The sequence below is a fragment of the Fonsecaea multimorphosa genome (genome assembly GCF_000836435.1).
Source record: "Fonsecaea multimorphosa CBS 102226 unplaced genomic scaffold supercont1.21, whole genome shotgun sequence".
NCBI lineage: Eukaryota > Fungi > Ascomycota > Eurotiomycetes > Chaetothyriales > Herpotrichiellaceae > Fonsecaea > Fonsecaea multimorphosa.
In genome coordinates, this window is record NW_015971655.1 from 333240 (window position 1) to 349527 (window position 16288).

Below are 16288 nucleotides of genomic sequence, written 5' to 3' on the forward strand. Positions count from 1 at the left end.
GGAAGATTAGATCTGTTCCCTTTTTCATTTGCACATTTGTCTTCGCTTTCAGACAAGACAGACAGACATAAGAATCAAAGCCTTTCGCGTTTATTTACTAGATAGCATGCAGGCTTATAGCGTCGAATTCACTTCATGGGAAACGCCTACCATTCTTTTGCTTTCCTTCGCTTTTGCCTTTACGCTTTTGCCTTGGATGGCTTTTGCCCATTTTGGCTGGCCCCTCTTCCTGACAGGGCTATCCGTTCATTCATTTAATGCCCCTCGTCGACAAATTCACACCCTCCCCTGGTTTTTCACTTACTTCTCCCACGACCCAGCATCACCATCACTATCATCATCATCATCGCCGTGCTTCTTCCGCCCTCTCCTTGCGGCGACCCCCTCGACGCCTTTCCCCCATTCCCCCGCCCGTTTCCCCCATGTCATCATGCCCCAGGCGTGCTGCCAGCCGAATTTTGGCGGCGGGTCCGGGTGGTTTCGGTAGGGGGAGGCGGATTCGTGTTTGAATAGGGCGGAGTGCTTTGGGTCTGTACCCACGGACGTCTTTGAAGATGGGGTTGAAGCTGGATCGGGGCCGGATGTCGGCGTGGAGTAGTGGTCTCTTTTCGGGGTTTCTGTCGTCGCTGGCTGTGTAGTGTCCACGATGTCGTCTGATGACACAACGCCAGCGCCAGCGGAGGTAGAGGGTTCCCAGAAACGGCCGGACCTATGAACGGGGCGCCACCACGTAGACACTGCCTCTGCATCTGCATCTCGGTCTTCGCGGCCAGGCAGCCTCTCATCCCACCACTTCCGCCCGCACATCTCCCACAACCTGCTCCTCGCACGCTTATACGCGAACCGTTCGTCCTCGCCGGTCAGGGCGGACGTGCTGGTGAAGTCTGGCCCAGTACTAGCTGTGTGTCCAACCTCCCAGCGCGAAGTATTCGAGTCTGACACCCCGTGACCCCTCCCGTTTCCGTACGTGGGACCGAAATCGGCGTCCTCGTCCGCCAGCACGGTTCGGAGGTTTGGGTTGTACAGAGACGGCGTGAATGACGGTGTGGACGAGTGCGTGTTGGACTCGGTGTAAGAAGTGATATTGGGACGGAATGGGGCCGTTGAGTCTTGGTACATTTCGGAGAAGGACTCGGAGGTTATGGACTCGGTGCTGTCTGCGTCGTCACCACCATGAGCCGTAACCGTTGTTGTCTTCATCGTCCCTGCTCTTCGAACCCTCGTCTCCGGGAAGAACAACTTATCCGGCGGAGCGGCCGCCTGAATCAACAGCCGACATCTCGCCTCGTATAGCGCGTCGAGCAATGTAATAAACCTGCGCGCCTCGTTCTTCTGCGCCAATTTCAAAACAGGCACGTCGGTGAGGATGATCGTGTGGAACGTCGAGCAGAGAGACACGTAGTCGGCCGGGCCCAGGTACGTGGCGCAGAGGGCCGGGAAGGTCGATTTGAGGACTCCTCCGTGGGTGGAGGGTAGTGAGAGGCGACGGCCGTAGATTGTTAGTGTGGTGGGGGTCCATGTTGATGAAGGGTTTACGAGGTGGAGGTCTTTTTCGAAGGATGTGTCGGACGGCGAAGGGGATGAGGGAGAGGAGGACAGACTGATGTGGTAGTGTGCTGGTGTGTCGGATGATAAGGTCGTCGTTGTCGATTCTGTCAGGGCGGTTACGCTTGAGATAGAGGTAGAGGTGCTCTTGGTAGCGACAGAGTCGTCAAGGCTTTCGACCTCGACTTCAACCTCACGCACTTCCGTGCTCAAAACCGCCTCGTCCACATCCGCATTCACATCCACAGCTAAATCATCCTCATCCCCTTCCCTCCTATAATCTCTCTCCCCTTCCATCTCCCAAACCTCACACCTCGCCCTTAGCACTTCCAAAAACAAACCAAAATCCGTCTTCGCGGCCCTCTCCCCTTCACTCTCACGACTCATGCCCCATCCCAGCCCGAAGAATCCCCCTTTACCACCGTTGGTCCTGCGCAAATCTCCAAACTCAATGCCCGCGGCCTTGCTCAACTCCTCGGGCATGCGGTTCGAGCTGGCGACCAAAACCCCGCCGAGGTGGAAAAACGCGGTGAAGAAGCCGTTGATCAGCTTCGAGGCCGCGCGGTCGGGCATTTGGAACTCGTCCAGAAATAAAATGGGAGAGTCGCTGACCGTGTCCTTTGCCAGGCTGAGCATGACGTGTTCGTGATCTGAGATGTCGGGTCCTCCGAAGAGGGTTCTCGCCGACGACGACGTGGAGTGGAAGGACTCAAGCCGCTCGATCCGCGCGCGTTCAATCCGCCGAAACACGTCGAGCATGAACGTGTTAAAGTGCCAGCGGCGTTTCTGCCGCGACGGAAGCGTCTCGTACAACAGGTCCAAAAGCATGGATTTGCCACGCCCGACCTCGCCGTAGAGGAGCATGCCCATCGGTGAATCGATCGAGAGTGCGGAATGGTGAAGCGGCGTGGTCCGGGTTAATGCTAACGTGGTGGAAGGGAGGGATGATCTGAGTGACAAGAGCGAGGAGAATATTCTTCCCCCCTTCCCCTTCGCCCAGCGGCTTTGGCTTTGGCTTTGGCTTTCGCCTTTGCCACCGACCCCATTCCCGTCCTCGTCCTGGTCCTCGTCGCGGTCGCCATCCTTTCCCCTCTGCTGGGCGCCATCTCGTGCTAGTGATGCTGCCCTTTTCGTCTCACCACCTCCCCGAACACTTCGCCCAATCTTCTCCAGCCGATACCGGTACTCGATTTCCGGTGCGTAGTCCTTCAGGCGGAAATAAAGCTTCTGCAGCTGCAGCGCGAGACGGTGCTGCGCCGGGTCTGGTTTGATCTTCTTGGTTGCAACCAGTGTGCGATAGAGGATCAGGGGATTGGTGATGCTGAGACTTAGTTGTGGAGGAGGTGTTGCAGGCATATGTAGATGATAAGAGGGCGATTGGGATTGGCGAGGAGGTTTGAGAGACAATGATCAAGGCATGCGAGGAATATGGACGGTGACAAAGCCCCCAGCTGACATTGAAGAACCCTACCCAGGTATACTCTATAGATGGTTATGAGGTGGTGCAATAGAAAATTATCTAGTGGTACATGTCGTTGACGTCGTTGTATATACGGACGCCGCCACAATCAACGCCATTGGTCTGTTTACATCACCCGAATCTCCCCACTGCAGAGGAGGAACTCGGCAGTCGAGCTGCGTCTGCGGTTCAATATGCCTTGTATTTCGGCAACTAGATAGTACATATGCTTTTGACCGTCATAGCGTTTTGTAGAGGGCACAAAAGGAGGAGCATAATGCTCCCGTCGAAGGCCAGAACCTGTTCACTCAACCAGATCCAAGCTCTTGACGTTCTGCTCCACTGCCGTCATTTCAGTCTCTCTTAGATTTGAAGCAGTGCCGCTCATTTCTCTTGATTTCCCTTTAACCCCAGGCTTCTTTTTCGACCGACCAGTGCCATTGCTTGCGCTCGGACGAGGTGCCTCAAGGATCCATTGAACGATAGCGTCCGCCCGTTCGGTGCTGCTTGGGGGGCATTCGCCCTCGCCCTCCGCGGGCCATTCTTCTGCTGCCTTAGAGGGACTTTGTTGATTGCCAACCCCGCCGGATTCGTTGCAGTCCATCATGTTTGTGCGGTTGAGCTCCTTCCCCGCCGTTTCTTCGCCTTTGTACGCAGCTCTCGGTTTTCGAGCTTTGTGTTCGGCCTTGACGAGTTCTTCCTCCAAAATTCCCTCGTCAGCAAATGCTTGCATAAGGGCTGTGTGCCTTATTCGTAACCTATTTTCTTCGGATGTTTCATCCCTGTCTTTTGGTGCCGAACTTTTGAGATACGTGGCAAGATATAGTGGTGTACACAAATTCCTCCAAGAATCCGCCAGCCCAATCCAATTGTCGGTGCGGGTTAGGATTTCAATCCAATCTGCCCGAGCCAGAGATCGAGGTGTAAGAAAGACAGGATACCCATCGCAGACACGCGCGATGCGTGCAACCATATAAGCATGTCGCTGAATCTCCTTGGTCGATGTTTGAATGAGACAGTGACAAAGCAGCAGACAGTGGAGAACTTCCATCATGAGCGGATGGAAGCTGACAGCCTCAGCAAAGTCTGGCAGAGAGAAAACGGGGTGATGTGGATCGATTTCCTTATCTCTTTCGGGAGCGTAAGCCGGTACATCTGCAGGAGGCACAGCTGCAAACAACTCGTTCAACTTGTAAATAGGGGGCGTGGGCATCGGGCGACGTCCCATCTTCTTCAGCCGATCCTTCATGCCTTCATACCTGACCAATGTGTCTGACATTCCTGTCCGCGTGTGCGAGTCAACATCAAGTAATCTCTCACCACGGGAACGATGTCCAGCTGCTGGACCGGTCACGTTCTCAGAGAATCCGTCAAGGAAGTGCGCCGTGTACTCCAAGGGATATCCTGGGGTATACTCGAAATGCGACAGATACGAGAGATAATCACGAAGCGCTCTTTTGGCATAGGTGCGGACCAACTTCCGTGCCTCTGCACATTGTTTGTCCTCCTTACTGTCCAGTGCGGCCGGATTCATGCCGTCATCTGCTTGTTGAGCCCGACTTTTGGCAAGTCCGTGCAGAGCTCGCCTGATATGTTTACACGCAAGAGTTAGATATGCTGTACCTCGAAGACACAACAGCTGGAGCTCCATGCTGCTAGGTTGATCATCGTCAGCTACACGGCCCTTTGGCTGAAATTCCTGGCCGAGCGCTGCAGCTTCTTTTGGCAGAACCAGGTCTTGTTGGTTTTTCTTGTGTTTTGAATGGTATATGTTGTTCACGGTAAGTCCATCGGTGCAATCTCGCACGACTCCCTCCAAATCGTCCATGAACATCCGGGTGACTGCCCTCGTTCTGTACGGCGACGAGTCTGTAGGCTTTTGACTGATCACATCGGTCAAAGAGTCCAGTGAAGTATGTTCAACCAGGCCCATACACGGGATCTTTTCGTGGAAGAAGTGGACATATTGAGCGTATGGATTGTGTTCCTCACGCTCCAGGACGAGTTTTGCAACGCCTTCCAAGGCTGACGCCGACTGCATCATGACGACGCTTGCGGCGATTTCATCGAACGAGTAAGCTTGGTATAGCTTCTGTGTTGCATGGTCCCGCATTCGGTGCCTCCGTTCCCGACTCAACTTCGTGTGTCCCAGCCCTCTTGGGGACGATAGGCCCAGCATCTCTGCATCGTTTCCATAAAACATCCCCTTGCTGGATTGCAACGACGTCTGCAGGTCCGAGGTACTAGTGCCATTTGCAGCACGGACGGCGAGACTGGTTGCCTCGTCGATGAGTCTTCTGATCTTGACCAGGTCAAAGAGCACGGCAGGGTGGATTGGTTGGGGACGGGGGCAGGCGTAGTTGCTATAAGCAAGGCTCTCGAGGACTTCGATTGGAAAACCGAGCCATGGTCCGTGATAGGAAGATATATGTTTCCAGTGTCTGTATCACAGGTTAGCGCTGGTCACGCAGAGGCGTTCGAGTTGAGGGGGGATTCCAAATACTTGTTGCGACAGATGACCAAGGCGGACGGCGCCGTCAAGTCTGTTGTGCGCCGTCCTCTATCCTGTACTAACTTCAGGGATACTGGAGGCGGTTGTGAACCTGGACTCGGTGTCTCTTGTTTCGCAGCACCAAGTGCGGATTCGCCTTCAGCAGATTGAGTCGTAGGCTGCGCAGGGGGAGAGTCGGGCTTGGGCTTGGGCTTCTTTCTTGTCATGATCTGCTTTTGACTTGCTCGTCCCAGGGCAGGACGGAGTGCAGAGCAAGACCGACAAGATAAAATAGTCTGTACTCAATGGCCGCAACAAGAGGGCGAGGGATTGGGCAATTGGGGGATGTGCGCAAGTCGTCGCGTCGCGGTGGACACTTTCCGAGATCCAACTGCGGGCGCCTCGCTAGGTAGGTAGGCTTGGTAGCCAGCTAGCTAAGGTACGGGGGCAGCAGCTAAGCGGCCGTTCCTTATTCGAGTAAGGGACGCCTTGTTCGAGTAAGGGATGGGCGACCTTAATTAATAATACTAAAGATGATGGCGAGTCTTGCCAGTCAAGGTTTGGACGGTGAGTGAACAATGGACCTGGTGGATGCCGCCGTTGCCACTGGTCGAGGAAATTCACCGATTGACCATGTTCCCCGCTACAGCGCTCGATTGACTTTACCGCCTTCCATCACCTTTCGATTCCAAACCCATGGTGGAAATCGTCTGTATACCAAGCAGTGAGAGGAAATAATTATTGATTACTGTTCTACCGCAGGATCTGACTGTTTCCTCCATAGACAAGATTGTCCAACCGCTAAACCCTCCACCATCCCCCTTCGCTCACTTGCGAGTGGGAGCTGGACTCGAGGGAAAGATCACCTGGTACCCTGTGTCGAGACCCCAAGCGATAGAGTTGAACTCTAGATGGGTCTCCGAGATCTGCAACGAGTCCGTGATGGTGAACAGATTGAAGCCCTTGACCTCATACTGCCCGCTGCCGACGCCCAAGAAGTTCCAATACCAAAGCACCTTGGTGCAGCCTGCGACGAGGATCTCGATGGTGGTGATACCATTCAAACCTGGTGAACTGAGAGTTCCGTCGATATACACGTCCTTGCCGACGAAGGTGGCGGTTCCGAGCTGTTTGGACAAGATGGTTATTGGGGTGGATTCCCTAAGCCGACAAAGACCTATGTGCTTACCGGCAGTCCTTCAAGCGACAAGATCGAGTCGCTGGTCTCGGTGTAGTTTGCATCGAGAAGGCTTTGTGCGGTTGCATTGGCTGCAGCAACGTCGGTATGTTCAAGGATCGAGATGTATTGGTTGACAATCGACTCCGCCTCAGTCTGCGAAAGACAGTCTTGCCAACCGCTGTCACGCCTGGGGTGGGCGGCAGCCATCACACCGGCCACGAGCGAGAGAGGGGCCAAAAGATAGATGAACTTCATGGTTGGGAAGGTTGATGAACGAATGAATATGTGAACGAACGATGCTGACTGGAGCTGGCTGGCGGACACAATGCTGGAGGACAGGCCGACCACGAACGAAAGTCAGCCTCTGTCACAGAGGTCTTCATCGAGCATTTATAGGTAGGCAACGGACGGGAAAGACGCCTGGGCTAGCAGCTTTAGGACTCCGGATGTAAGAGTTCCCCCTCTGGCAGGTCAAAGTGTATACGAGGCAACATGCAGGTCTAGAAGCTAACCGTCCCGTTAGCGGACAGTTGACTGTGCGAGGAGGCGACGACGAGATTGGTCAACTGGAAATGCACTTGTCGATATTTCTACCAGGAACTGGATCAGGCCGAAATCAGGCCCAGTCAATGGTGATCTCACGGCGTCGGAAGTGTAATGGGGGGTTCAGCTGTGGCCAAAAGAGAGAGTTTATTCCCCAGACGACGTCTGTATCGGCCATGAAAGACAATATGACCTCTGAGGGATAACGACAGAGAGCTGCATCAAGCCGACCGACGTCTGGCCGGTGTCAGTCTGAAGTATGCGACAATCCTCCTTGACCGAAATATGAATTCTATACAGGATCGTGATCGTGATCGTCAGGTCGAAGGCAGCACCAGGAGCCACAATTTTCTTCGAAGCTCACCCTTGCCCCAAGAGGCTTGAGAAGGTGCCGGACTCGTTGCGGAGCGGTTGTAGTTGTTGTTGAGACAAAAAGTCTTGATGTCATTGACTCTGATGGTGCAAAACGGCGACAGGGGTCAAGATGGAGGTGAACTTGAAGGTGGAGGCGGGAGGTGGAGATGGAAATGCAAGGTCCCGCAAGAGAAGATGGAACGGCAGTACGGAGTACATGTCCCTTGTCCGTACCTAGGCACTGTAGGTGCTAGGGAGTAGCATCAAGGTTAAAGGCTGAATTGACCCGGTGAATACCTAACCAGGTTCCCATGAGGCATGCCCCTGGACCGAGTCCTCGACCTTTACAGGTCCATTGACCGGTGTGAATGTAAGCTTTACCACGTAAGGCGGAGATGCGGGAGCAGGACGCCACACCACACCACACCACCATCAGTGCACCATCCCGTGTGCTGTCTCACTCTGCGAAGTATATCATTCGCCCAAGACGAGGTCCATGGTTGAATACCTGGGTAAAGACTACACCTGCCCTAGGTACACCGCGACCGCATTGGCTCATCTCCGGTTTTTCGTCCAATGTACCGCATCTCCCCGGCGGAATGCACAGCTGGTTAGACACATATATTGGTACACACTCACACACACACAGAGAGAGAGAGAGAGAGGAGCCCCATTTGACCAGGGCTAGGAAGTGTCATAGAGTAATAGATGTGATGGCAACCATTTATTCTTCTTTGTCTTGGGAATGGGGGAGGGGGAAAAAAGAGGAACTTTGCCATGTCAGGGACAATATCTCGATAGAAATGTCCCCCGTTCTTTCCATTATATACTTGTTCAACGCCTCTAATGAAAAGCATGTGTCCATAGCATAGCATCCACTCGCTCGCTGGCCGGCAAATCCATGGCTTTTTTTTCGCTTTTCTCAACCTTGAAATTGCAGAATCACAATCAAAATTTGCTCAAAGCGACAGGATCGATCTCAAGACTTGCTCGAGCTTCTCTTCGCACGACGAGGCCGCCGTCGCCGTCGCCGTCGCCGTCCCGGTGGATGATACCATCCGCTGCGCCCGCCACGCAACGAACCGGTCAGGTCGCACGAGAACACACCCGTCCTCGTCGACCTCGCGCCTCTTGGTCCAGTCGCGGTATTTGTCAGCGTAGTCGAGCCCAAAGCCGATTGCGAACGCGTTGATGGGGATCCCGAGCTTGTGACCCACGGCTCTGGCTGCGGCTTTCCAAGCTTCTCCGCCGTGGCCCGTGAACAGACAGAAAGCACTCTTGCCCGCCAGGTCGACCGTCGAGATGTCCTTGCTGGGCACGTCCCCTTTGCTGAGCCACGCGTGCGGCAGCCGATTGCCCGGGTACGTGCTGACGCGGGCCTGCGTGAGGTAATTGCCCGTGAAGGCGGGCTGAGGGCACTCCTCCTCGTCCGCGAGATAGACGGCGCTGGAGCTGGATGTATACCACTGGTTCATCATCATGCCCACACTGTCGCCTTCACCGCGGTGGCGTTCGAGGGCGTCAAAGAGTTGCTGACGTCGTGCCTTGCCGGCCTCGGAAGCTTCCGACAGTTCCTTGTTCGCCTGGATCCGCTCCTCCTTCGTTTCTCCGAACATCCCAATCGCTCCCCACACGGTCGCGTGGTTCCGCAGGAGCTCGTTGGACCACTTCACCAGATCTTGCCCGACGGGTTGCCGCTCCACGTTGTAGGTGTCCAGCAAGGCTGGGGAGGCCTTCCCCTGGACGACCAGCGCAACCTTCCAAGCCAAGTTGTAGGCATCCTGTATACAAGTGTTGCTCCCGAGGCCAAAGATAGGAGGATGTCGGTGTACTGCATCGCCAAGGCAAAACCTGTTCACCATTAGCGATCAGGATGTACGGTCATGGTGAGATACTTACACATTCTGCTTGAAATAGGACTCAGCAGCCGTTTCGTTGATTCTCCAACTCGAAATGTCAACCACCTCAAACGGGATCCTGTCGTCACCTATCACTGCTTTGATCAAATCGTTGACCTGGTTAGTAGCTGCCTGAGAGGAACCAAAAGCTTTGATGTCCACTCCAGGCTTGGGAAACACCACCAGGATCCATTGATGCCACGGCTTGACCATCCGCAGCACAGGCGCAATTCCGTGCTCCAGTTCGGTGTCTGGCTGCATTATCCAGTGCAGGTGTCCCATCTGATGTTTCATGATGTCCCCCAAATCAGCATTAAATAAAATATTGTATGCGACTCCTCCGGATGGCTGGATGTTGTACGAGAGCCCGATCTGAGCCGCCACTGGACTTCTTGCTCCGTCGCAACCGAAGACATAGCGAGATCGGATCTTGAATTTCTGGCCGAGGACCTTGTTCACAGCAGTAGTCACGCATCCATGGGTGTCTTGGTCGAGTTCTGCGAAACTCGTGTTGAACAGGCATGTGACACCATGAGTGGTGGCATAGCGCACCAGTATCGGCTCAAGGTAGGTTTGTGGGAGATCTAGCGACGCACAGGGACTGATGTCTGCCACCTCACCCTGTTATTCTGGTCAGCGGCTCGTGTCAGCGAGCCTCAGCTAGGGCTTTCCAAGGCGCACCATCTTTGCCGGCCCAGCACCCCAAGCATGAATTCGTCCATACTCCACCCCAGTTATAGAATAGCACCAGCGAATCGAATTGAGGGCGTCACCTCTGTTTCCGAGGCGTAGACATTCGTCTTCGAGGCCAAGATCGCGCATGCACTCTTGCAACCCGTCAGCTATGCCTTCACACCAGAGCAGACGGAAGCGATATTTCTACCAAGGCCTGCCATGTTGATCAGGTGCGCCCTAGGGGTAGCTGTCGTTCCCGGCGCGTCCGAGATGACTATCACTCTCAGCCCTGGATGCTTGCGTGTCAGTCCTTGTTCGATAAAACCAGAGGCTCACCATACCAAAGTTGATCAGAAAACATGCCAAAGAAGCGCCAGCAGGGCCAGCTCCAACGATCAAGCAGTCTGTTTCAACGTCGGCGTCGACAATCGGAATGTTCCTAGACATTTTCACCGAGGAGTAGTAACACCAGCGCCTGGTTGAAGATGTGATCGGTCTGTTCTTGAGCTCGCCAGAGGCATAGTCCTTTCAAAGAGGTACGCGGGGACGAGAGGGTCCAGCATGAGGACGAGATCAAAAACAAAGGATTATATAGCTTGACCCTCAATCCCCCTGACGGGACCATCAGTCATCTCTTCCGACAGCTGTGGGTAATTGAGTAGCTTGGTCAAAGAGGTATTCGCCCCCATCAGACCAGCAGACTGCCCCTGCCTGCCCAGCTTATCGTTCGAGAGACAATGCTTTATTTCGTTGCCGCTTACCGGTCTCATCTGGAAAGCGTAATACCACAACATCAGCGGCCTGAAGTAGAGTGACCCGCTTGTTTAGTAGATGTCAGATGTGCACTCGGTACTATCAAACAGCTGATGAGACCTTGTGGTTGGCCAACAAGGCTGCCCATTCGCTGCGCCACAGATCGAGGATGGTTTAGACGACGTCGCTGACAATAAGCCCCGAAATCGATCCGGCTGTTATGATGGTAAACAATGGAGCGGCTGGATTTCCGGTCCATTTTCCCTCTCCATGCCACGATCACTCAGTGTAGAATCAGAAATCAGGGAGCAGCTATTTTCTGAGACGAGAAATATCCTGGATGGAGAATGGGCAAAGGATTGAAAGAGCAGAAGAGAGAAACCGGGAAGAAAAGCGGACGGATAGGAGTAAATACCCCGGTAGGAAAGGCATGTATACCGAGTGAGTCTCAATTGACATTGTCGGAAAGATCCGTCGTCACAGAAATGCTCCGACTTTTGTGTAGCTGAATCCTGTCGGCCATGCGCCGTAGCCGTCAGTTTCTCTGGCTCTGTTCGAATATCCAACTTGGACTATGTCCATCGTCCAGATTCCTCCAAGGTGGCCCCATATGGTTTTCCCGACCGGTGCTAACGGCATGTGCGCAAAAGGGTTCTCAGCGAACGGCATTGCCAATGTATCAATCTGATCTGTACATGATAAGGGTGATGATGGAGATAGTGGAATGCGCCACGAGATCTCCAGCATGACGGGGGTTGAATCCAGCTCCTGTCTTCTCAAACAACGCTTTGTAAATCCAATGTACAAGTCGTCTCGTCGTCATATGTCCATTAAATAGTTTCGCTCAGCCAACCAACTCCTCGAGATGCGGCAAATGGGGTTGGAAGAGACCATACATGTGTCAAATCATCCCGCGCATGGCCCCGATAGCTGCCCCAGCGCCTGCGGCATAAAGCATCCCGGGACAGGCTGTCTGCCGAGGACCTTTGTTCCCAACTTGAATGATACCACCAGTCCCAGTCGTTGTGGTGGGGACAACTCCAGAGCCGCTTCCGAATACGGTACACTGGCTCACTTGTTGTAGACCAGAACATCCCACCGAGCTGAGGGAACTGCAAATCTCGCTTGCCGAGCTGAGTATTGTGCCCGAGACTCCTTGGACCGTTATGCCTCCACCAAGACCACCTATTGTGACTCCATTGGCCCCTGCCAAGGAAGTGAAGCAAGCCGTCGAGGCAGATTGGCAGCTTGTGAATGCGCTGGAACATAAATCGGCATTGGGATATGAGGTCGGTGCGTAGACAAACGGATAGTAGGGATTGTTCACTGTCGAGCCGCCCCCAACCACTCCTGTAATCGTCACGACTCCGGAACTCGCCGTTGTACCTGTCCCTGACGCTGACCCTGTAGATGATCCAGTTATAGATCCCGCTATTGTGCCCGTACAAACTGCGTTGGACGGACAACAGGCAACATGTCCAGCTTGATCCAAAGCACAGGTTGTATCCGAAGGACAACAGACATTATTTGCTCCTAGCCCCGAGCAGGAGTTGAGGCCCGCTTCACAACCCTGCCGTTTCATGAGAAGTGCATCGTTCGACAGGCCGAAGAGAGGGTTTGAATAGGGCGAGTATTCATCGGCTGAAGCAGCCGCAATGCGCAGGATCGAGACCAATATCCAAGGCACTCGGGGACGCATTTCCGGTGACCGTTGGACTCGTCACGTTTTGGAGGGGGAGTTGTTTAACGGCGAGGCATTGGAGATCGTGGGCTGGACTGCGCACTGTGTGTCAAGAATGCTCGAGGTTGTAAGTGAGCCGCCAGCCTTGAAAAGAGGAGTGTGTACGGAGTACGAGGTATGTGTGGGTGTATAGTGCAAAGGGCAGACTTTGAGTTCAATGAACCAAATTGATACTGACAATAAAGGACGAGGATAGTTGCTTGCAATGGTCAAAATCAGACTGCAAATTGAGAAGACGATGCATCGCTAATAGCACTTCAGGTGAATCTTGTATCGGGAGCGCAGCTTTGTGGACTTATTGGGTGACCACAGCAACGGCGCCACTTGGCCGAATGCTCTCTCCACACGCACACGCCCACGCCCACGCCCACGCACCTCAATTTCTCCTTGATTCTTTATTCTTCACATTTCGATGCGCTCATGATGGTGACGACGGTTGTATGATTACCACCGATGCATTGGGCAGCACGACGAGTCCTCTTTAAGATTGCGCTTTGAGCCTCATGTCCATGGATGAGACTCTCTAGCCGCAGGGTAAGCCCCCAGCGAGCATTTCCTCACCTATCCCACCATGTGATGACCCCCAAAGTGAATTCTGCAATTCTGAAAAATGCTCAAAGTCTTGATGCGGAACTCCCTATCTACACTTGATCTGACCTAGTCACACAAACCTTCCATGATGCTTGCAGGAATTCAGTGGCCATCTTGCTGACTGTCACCTTGATAGGCGCTGTTGGGTGTCAAGGGGCGCTTGCTGTTGTGGGCAGTCGACCATGCGAGCCCAATCTCCATCCATACGATCAGCTTGGGTGGCAATGCCAGAGCATATTGGGCATCACGCGGAGTTTGCGTCTGATTCATTGGAATGCCTGTCAATGTGTTACAGCGTAAATCACATTGTTGTGTGCTATGCAGGCCAACACCCAGAATTCTGTGCCGAGTCCTCCAACGCCTGAGCTTCCAGAAGCTGCCTCGAATACTTCCTGATCCGCAGCCGGGCGAGGTGGTTTGCCGAGTGGTCTCTGGTCGTCACTGGGCTTCTCTATTGTTGCGCACAGTGCCATGGCATGTAGAAAAGGTGCCGCACATGCTGGTCACGCTGCAAAAGTATGTCGGGGAGTGAAACGCTTCTTGACTACCTGTATTACTCAAGAACGAAAAACCTAATTGCCCTGTACGGTTCGATCCTAGAGGGTGAGTAAAGGCCGCTCTAACCTGAGCTTTAACTTCAGCCCTTGGCTGAGCATCCCCGAGCACTCCCTGAGCACTCCCTGAGCACTCCCTGAGCAAATGCAGCGGAGCCCAATCTGGCGTCCTAGCGATCGGCTATGCACCTGGTTCAGATAGGGGGTCAGGAACAATCCTACAGGGCTTGTTTTGGGACCCAGAGGGTGCCGAAATAGATCCCTTTCAAGGTATAGAATCTCCTTTATAGATGGACAAAGTAGGACTCTTTGAGTTAAAACTAAAAACGGCTAAGAGCACAAGAAAAAAAAAGCCATATTGAACCACACCCGATTTGAACGCTGGAACTAAGGTCAGAGGGATTATTGAATGAAGAAGTGCAGGAATTCACGTACGATAACCTTTCTGGTAGGCGGTCAGTGACTATTATCAGAAAATGACCTTCATGAGCATGCGACCTCTCGACTGAGTTGGCGACTCCATCATAAGCCATGGACTCGACTCAGACGATCGAACTTCACCGTCATAGTACTACTCAACCACTCGTGATCGAGACACAGATCCTATGCTCGTTGAGCTATTTCGCGTGCTCGAAGAACGGCTGGCAAAACAACTAATCAAGTCAAGATTCCTCTCACTTGCACTGATGTCCTCTTTTTTCCGGCAGCGTGTCGAACCTCGACACATCACGAGTCTCCTCGAAGATCCTTTACGCCTACCTGATCAGGATCTAAAGGCCTTATTCCGTTTGCGAGAATGTATAGAGCATCGAACACATCAAAGCAGCACAAGAAGCATGCGATACTATATGCGATCCTTCTCGATGACCGTCAAGCAACTACGGGAAATTTTCGCGTTCATGATATCTAACAGTCTTGGTTACCGAAAGCTACTCGTCCTATTCGACAAGACTTCTCCCTTCAGAGATGATGATATGTTGTTCCTGCGATACATTGGCAGGACTCGGCGTGATCCTTCCAACGCCGCCAGGAGGATATACGTAAAGGAGGACCCAGCAACTTCCTCTACGCATTTATGCTCACTGCTGACCGTCTCTTCCCTGCCATTGTTGACAGTTGTACAATTTTTGAATTGGAACAATTCCAGCAGGAACCCGATCTAGCGAACGACGCTCTCAAAGCGACGCAAACTCTTCCGTCGATCTCTAACGAACAAACAAATATTTTAGAGCTGGAGGATCTATGTGAACAGCTTTTGATGGCTCTTTTTGGTCTGGACTTCGTCTTAAATACTACAGTGAACTGCGCTTGGTCAGCTAATGGTTCCGCGCACGACACCTAGGTAGGCTGTGAGCGGACATTTTATGGCGGGTTGGATATACCCAACCGGGCCTAGGTTGAGATCCTCATTGCTACTCACAACAGACCACCCTGCTTCCAGCAACGATATATAGTGTATATCCACACATGTAGGCAGGCTGTTTCGCTAGTGCAGGTAACGAGAATATACACAATATACGAGACAAGAGTACATACTGGGGCACTGGCTCCTCTACCTTCGGCGTCCGTTCAGTCGGAAACTTGCCGAAGTTCTCCAGATCCTCCCGCAACACTAAGGACAATGACCAGGCACCGAGGACCGCCTGAAGATTTTGAGCTTTTGGTCCTTTTCCTCTGTCTGGAACCCCTTTTCAAATCTGAAGAGCGGGATAATGGCATGCACGCAACGATATTACAGAGAAGCAAAAAAAGCTACTTTTGAATGTCCGTCTGGTATCTGTCCTCGTATCAGCGTATCCAGTCCCAGCGAATTTGAGCTCTGAATCATCAGCAGCTGCCAACAGCCAACTTGTTTTCTTATTTGAACTCCACTGCGGAGGACCTCATGCATCGGGCAGAGCTTCCGAGCAGCCATATCCTCCTCTGCTCGTGCTTCGACGCCCTTTCAGGCATCCTCTTTTACTCTTTACTTGATTTAGGCATTCCAACATGGGTGTCAGCCAGCCATGTGCCCCTCAACAGCGGGAGACGCCGCCAACGGTTGGTGAAAACGACCAGGGACCGTGGCCGGTCTGTAGCAGGTTTACGTGGGTTTGGCGGACTTTCTTTTTCGAAGGAATCACATATCTCGCGCTCCCCGATGATGCTGGGTCCTGCAGGCTCTCGTCACTCGTCACTGTCTCAAATTGTGCCTTCTGCAGACCGAACAAGCAAGCAGATTGGACAGGACGTTGGACTTTCCGAATACCAAGACTAAGCCGCAAGCAGCATCTTGATTCAGACCTGCCAGCTTGTCAACGGTCTCCCAGCCGTACACGTACGAGGTACGAAGTACACATACATCTTTGCCAGCACAAGTCCTCGCTTCTCACAAGCCGCAAGTTCTCTTTTGGGAAGCACTCGAACTTTCTTCAAGTCCTTCAAGTCCTTCAAGTCCTTCAAGTCCTTCAAGTCCTTCAAGTCCTTCAAGTCCTTCAAGTCCTTCAAGTCCTTCAAGTCCTTCA

General features: G+C 53.0%; 4 protein-coding genes across 4 annotated transcripts; all 4 read right to left on the minus strand.

Annotated features, from left to right (window-relative positions):
• Positions 1-300: 300 nt before the first annotated feature.
• Positions 301-2901, minus strand: Z520_08930 (uncharacterized protein; the record flags this gene model as incomplete). Its single annotated transcript, XM_016779426.1, has 1 exon — positions 301-2901. The coding sequence occupies one exon, from the start codon at positions 2899-2901 to the stop codon at positions 301-303; it is 2601 nt and encodes an 866-aa protein (XP_016629536.1).
• Positions 2902-3308: 407 nt separating this feature from the next.
• On the minus strand, positions 3309-5722 carry Z520_08931 (uncharacterized protein; the record flags this gene model as incomplete). Its single annotated transcript, XM_016779427.1, has 2 exons — positions 3309-5445; positions 5508-5722. The coding sequence occupies 2 exons, from the start codon at positions 5720-5722 to the stop codon at positions 3309-3311; spliced, it is 2352 nt and encodes a 783-aa protein (XP_016629537.1).
• Positions 5723-6322: 600 nt separating this feature from the next.
• Positions 6323-6930, minus strand: Z520_08932 (uncharacterized protein; the record flags this gene model as incomplete). The annotated part of the gene is made up of 2 exons (XM_016779428.1): positions 6323-6622; positions 6685-6930. The coding sequence occupies 2 exons, from the start codon at positions 6928-6930 to the stop codon at positions 6323-6325; spliced, it is 546 nt and encodes a 181-aa protein (XP_016629538.1).
• Positions 6931-8531: 1601 nt separating this feature from the next.
• Z520_08933 (uncharacterized protein) lies at positions 8532-10592 on the minus strand (the record flags this gene model as incomplete). The annotated part of the gene is made up of 5 exons (XM_016779429.1): positions 8532-9423; positions 9472-10091; positions 10152-10297; positions 10354-10434; positions 10487-10592. The coding sequence occupies 5 exons, from the start codon at positions 10590-10592 to the stop codon at positions 8532-8534; spliced, it is 1845 nt and encodes a 614-aa protein (XP_016629539.1).
• Between the last annotated feature and the right edge of the window lie 5696 nt (positions 10593-16288).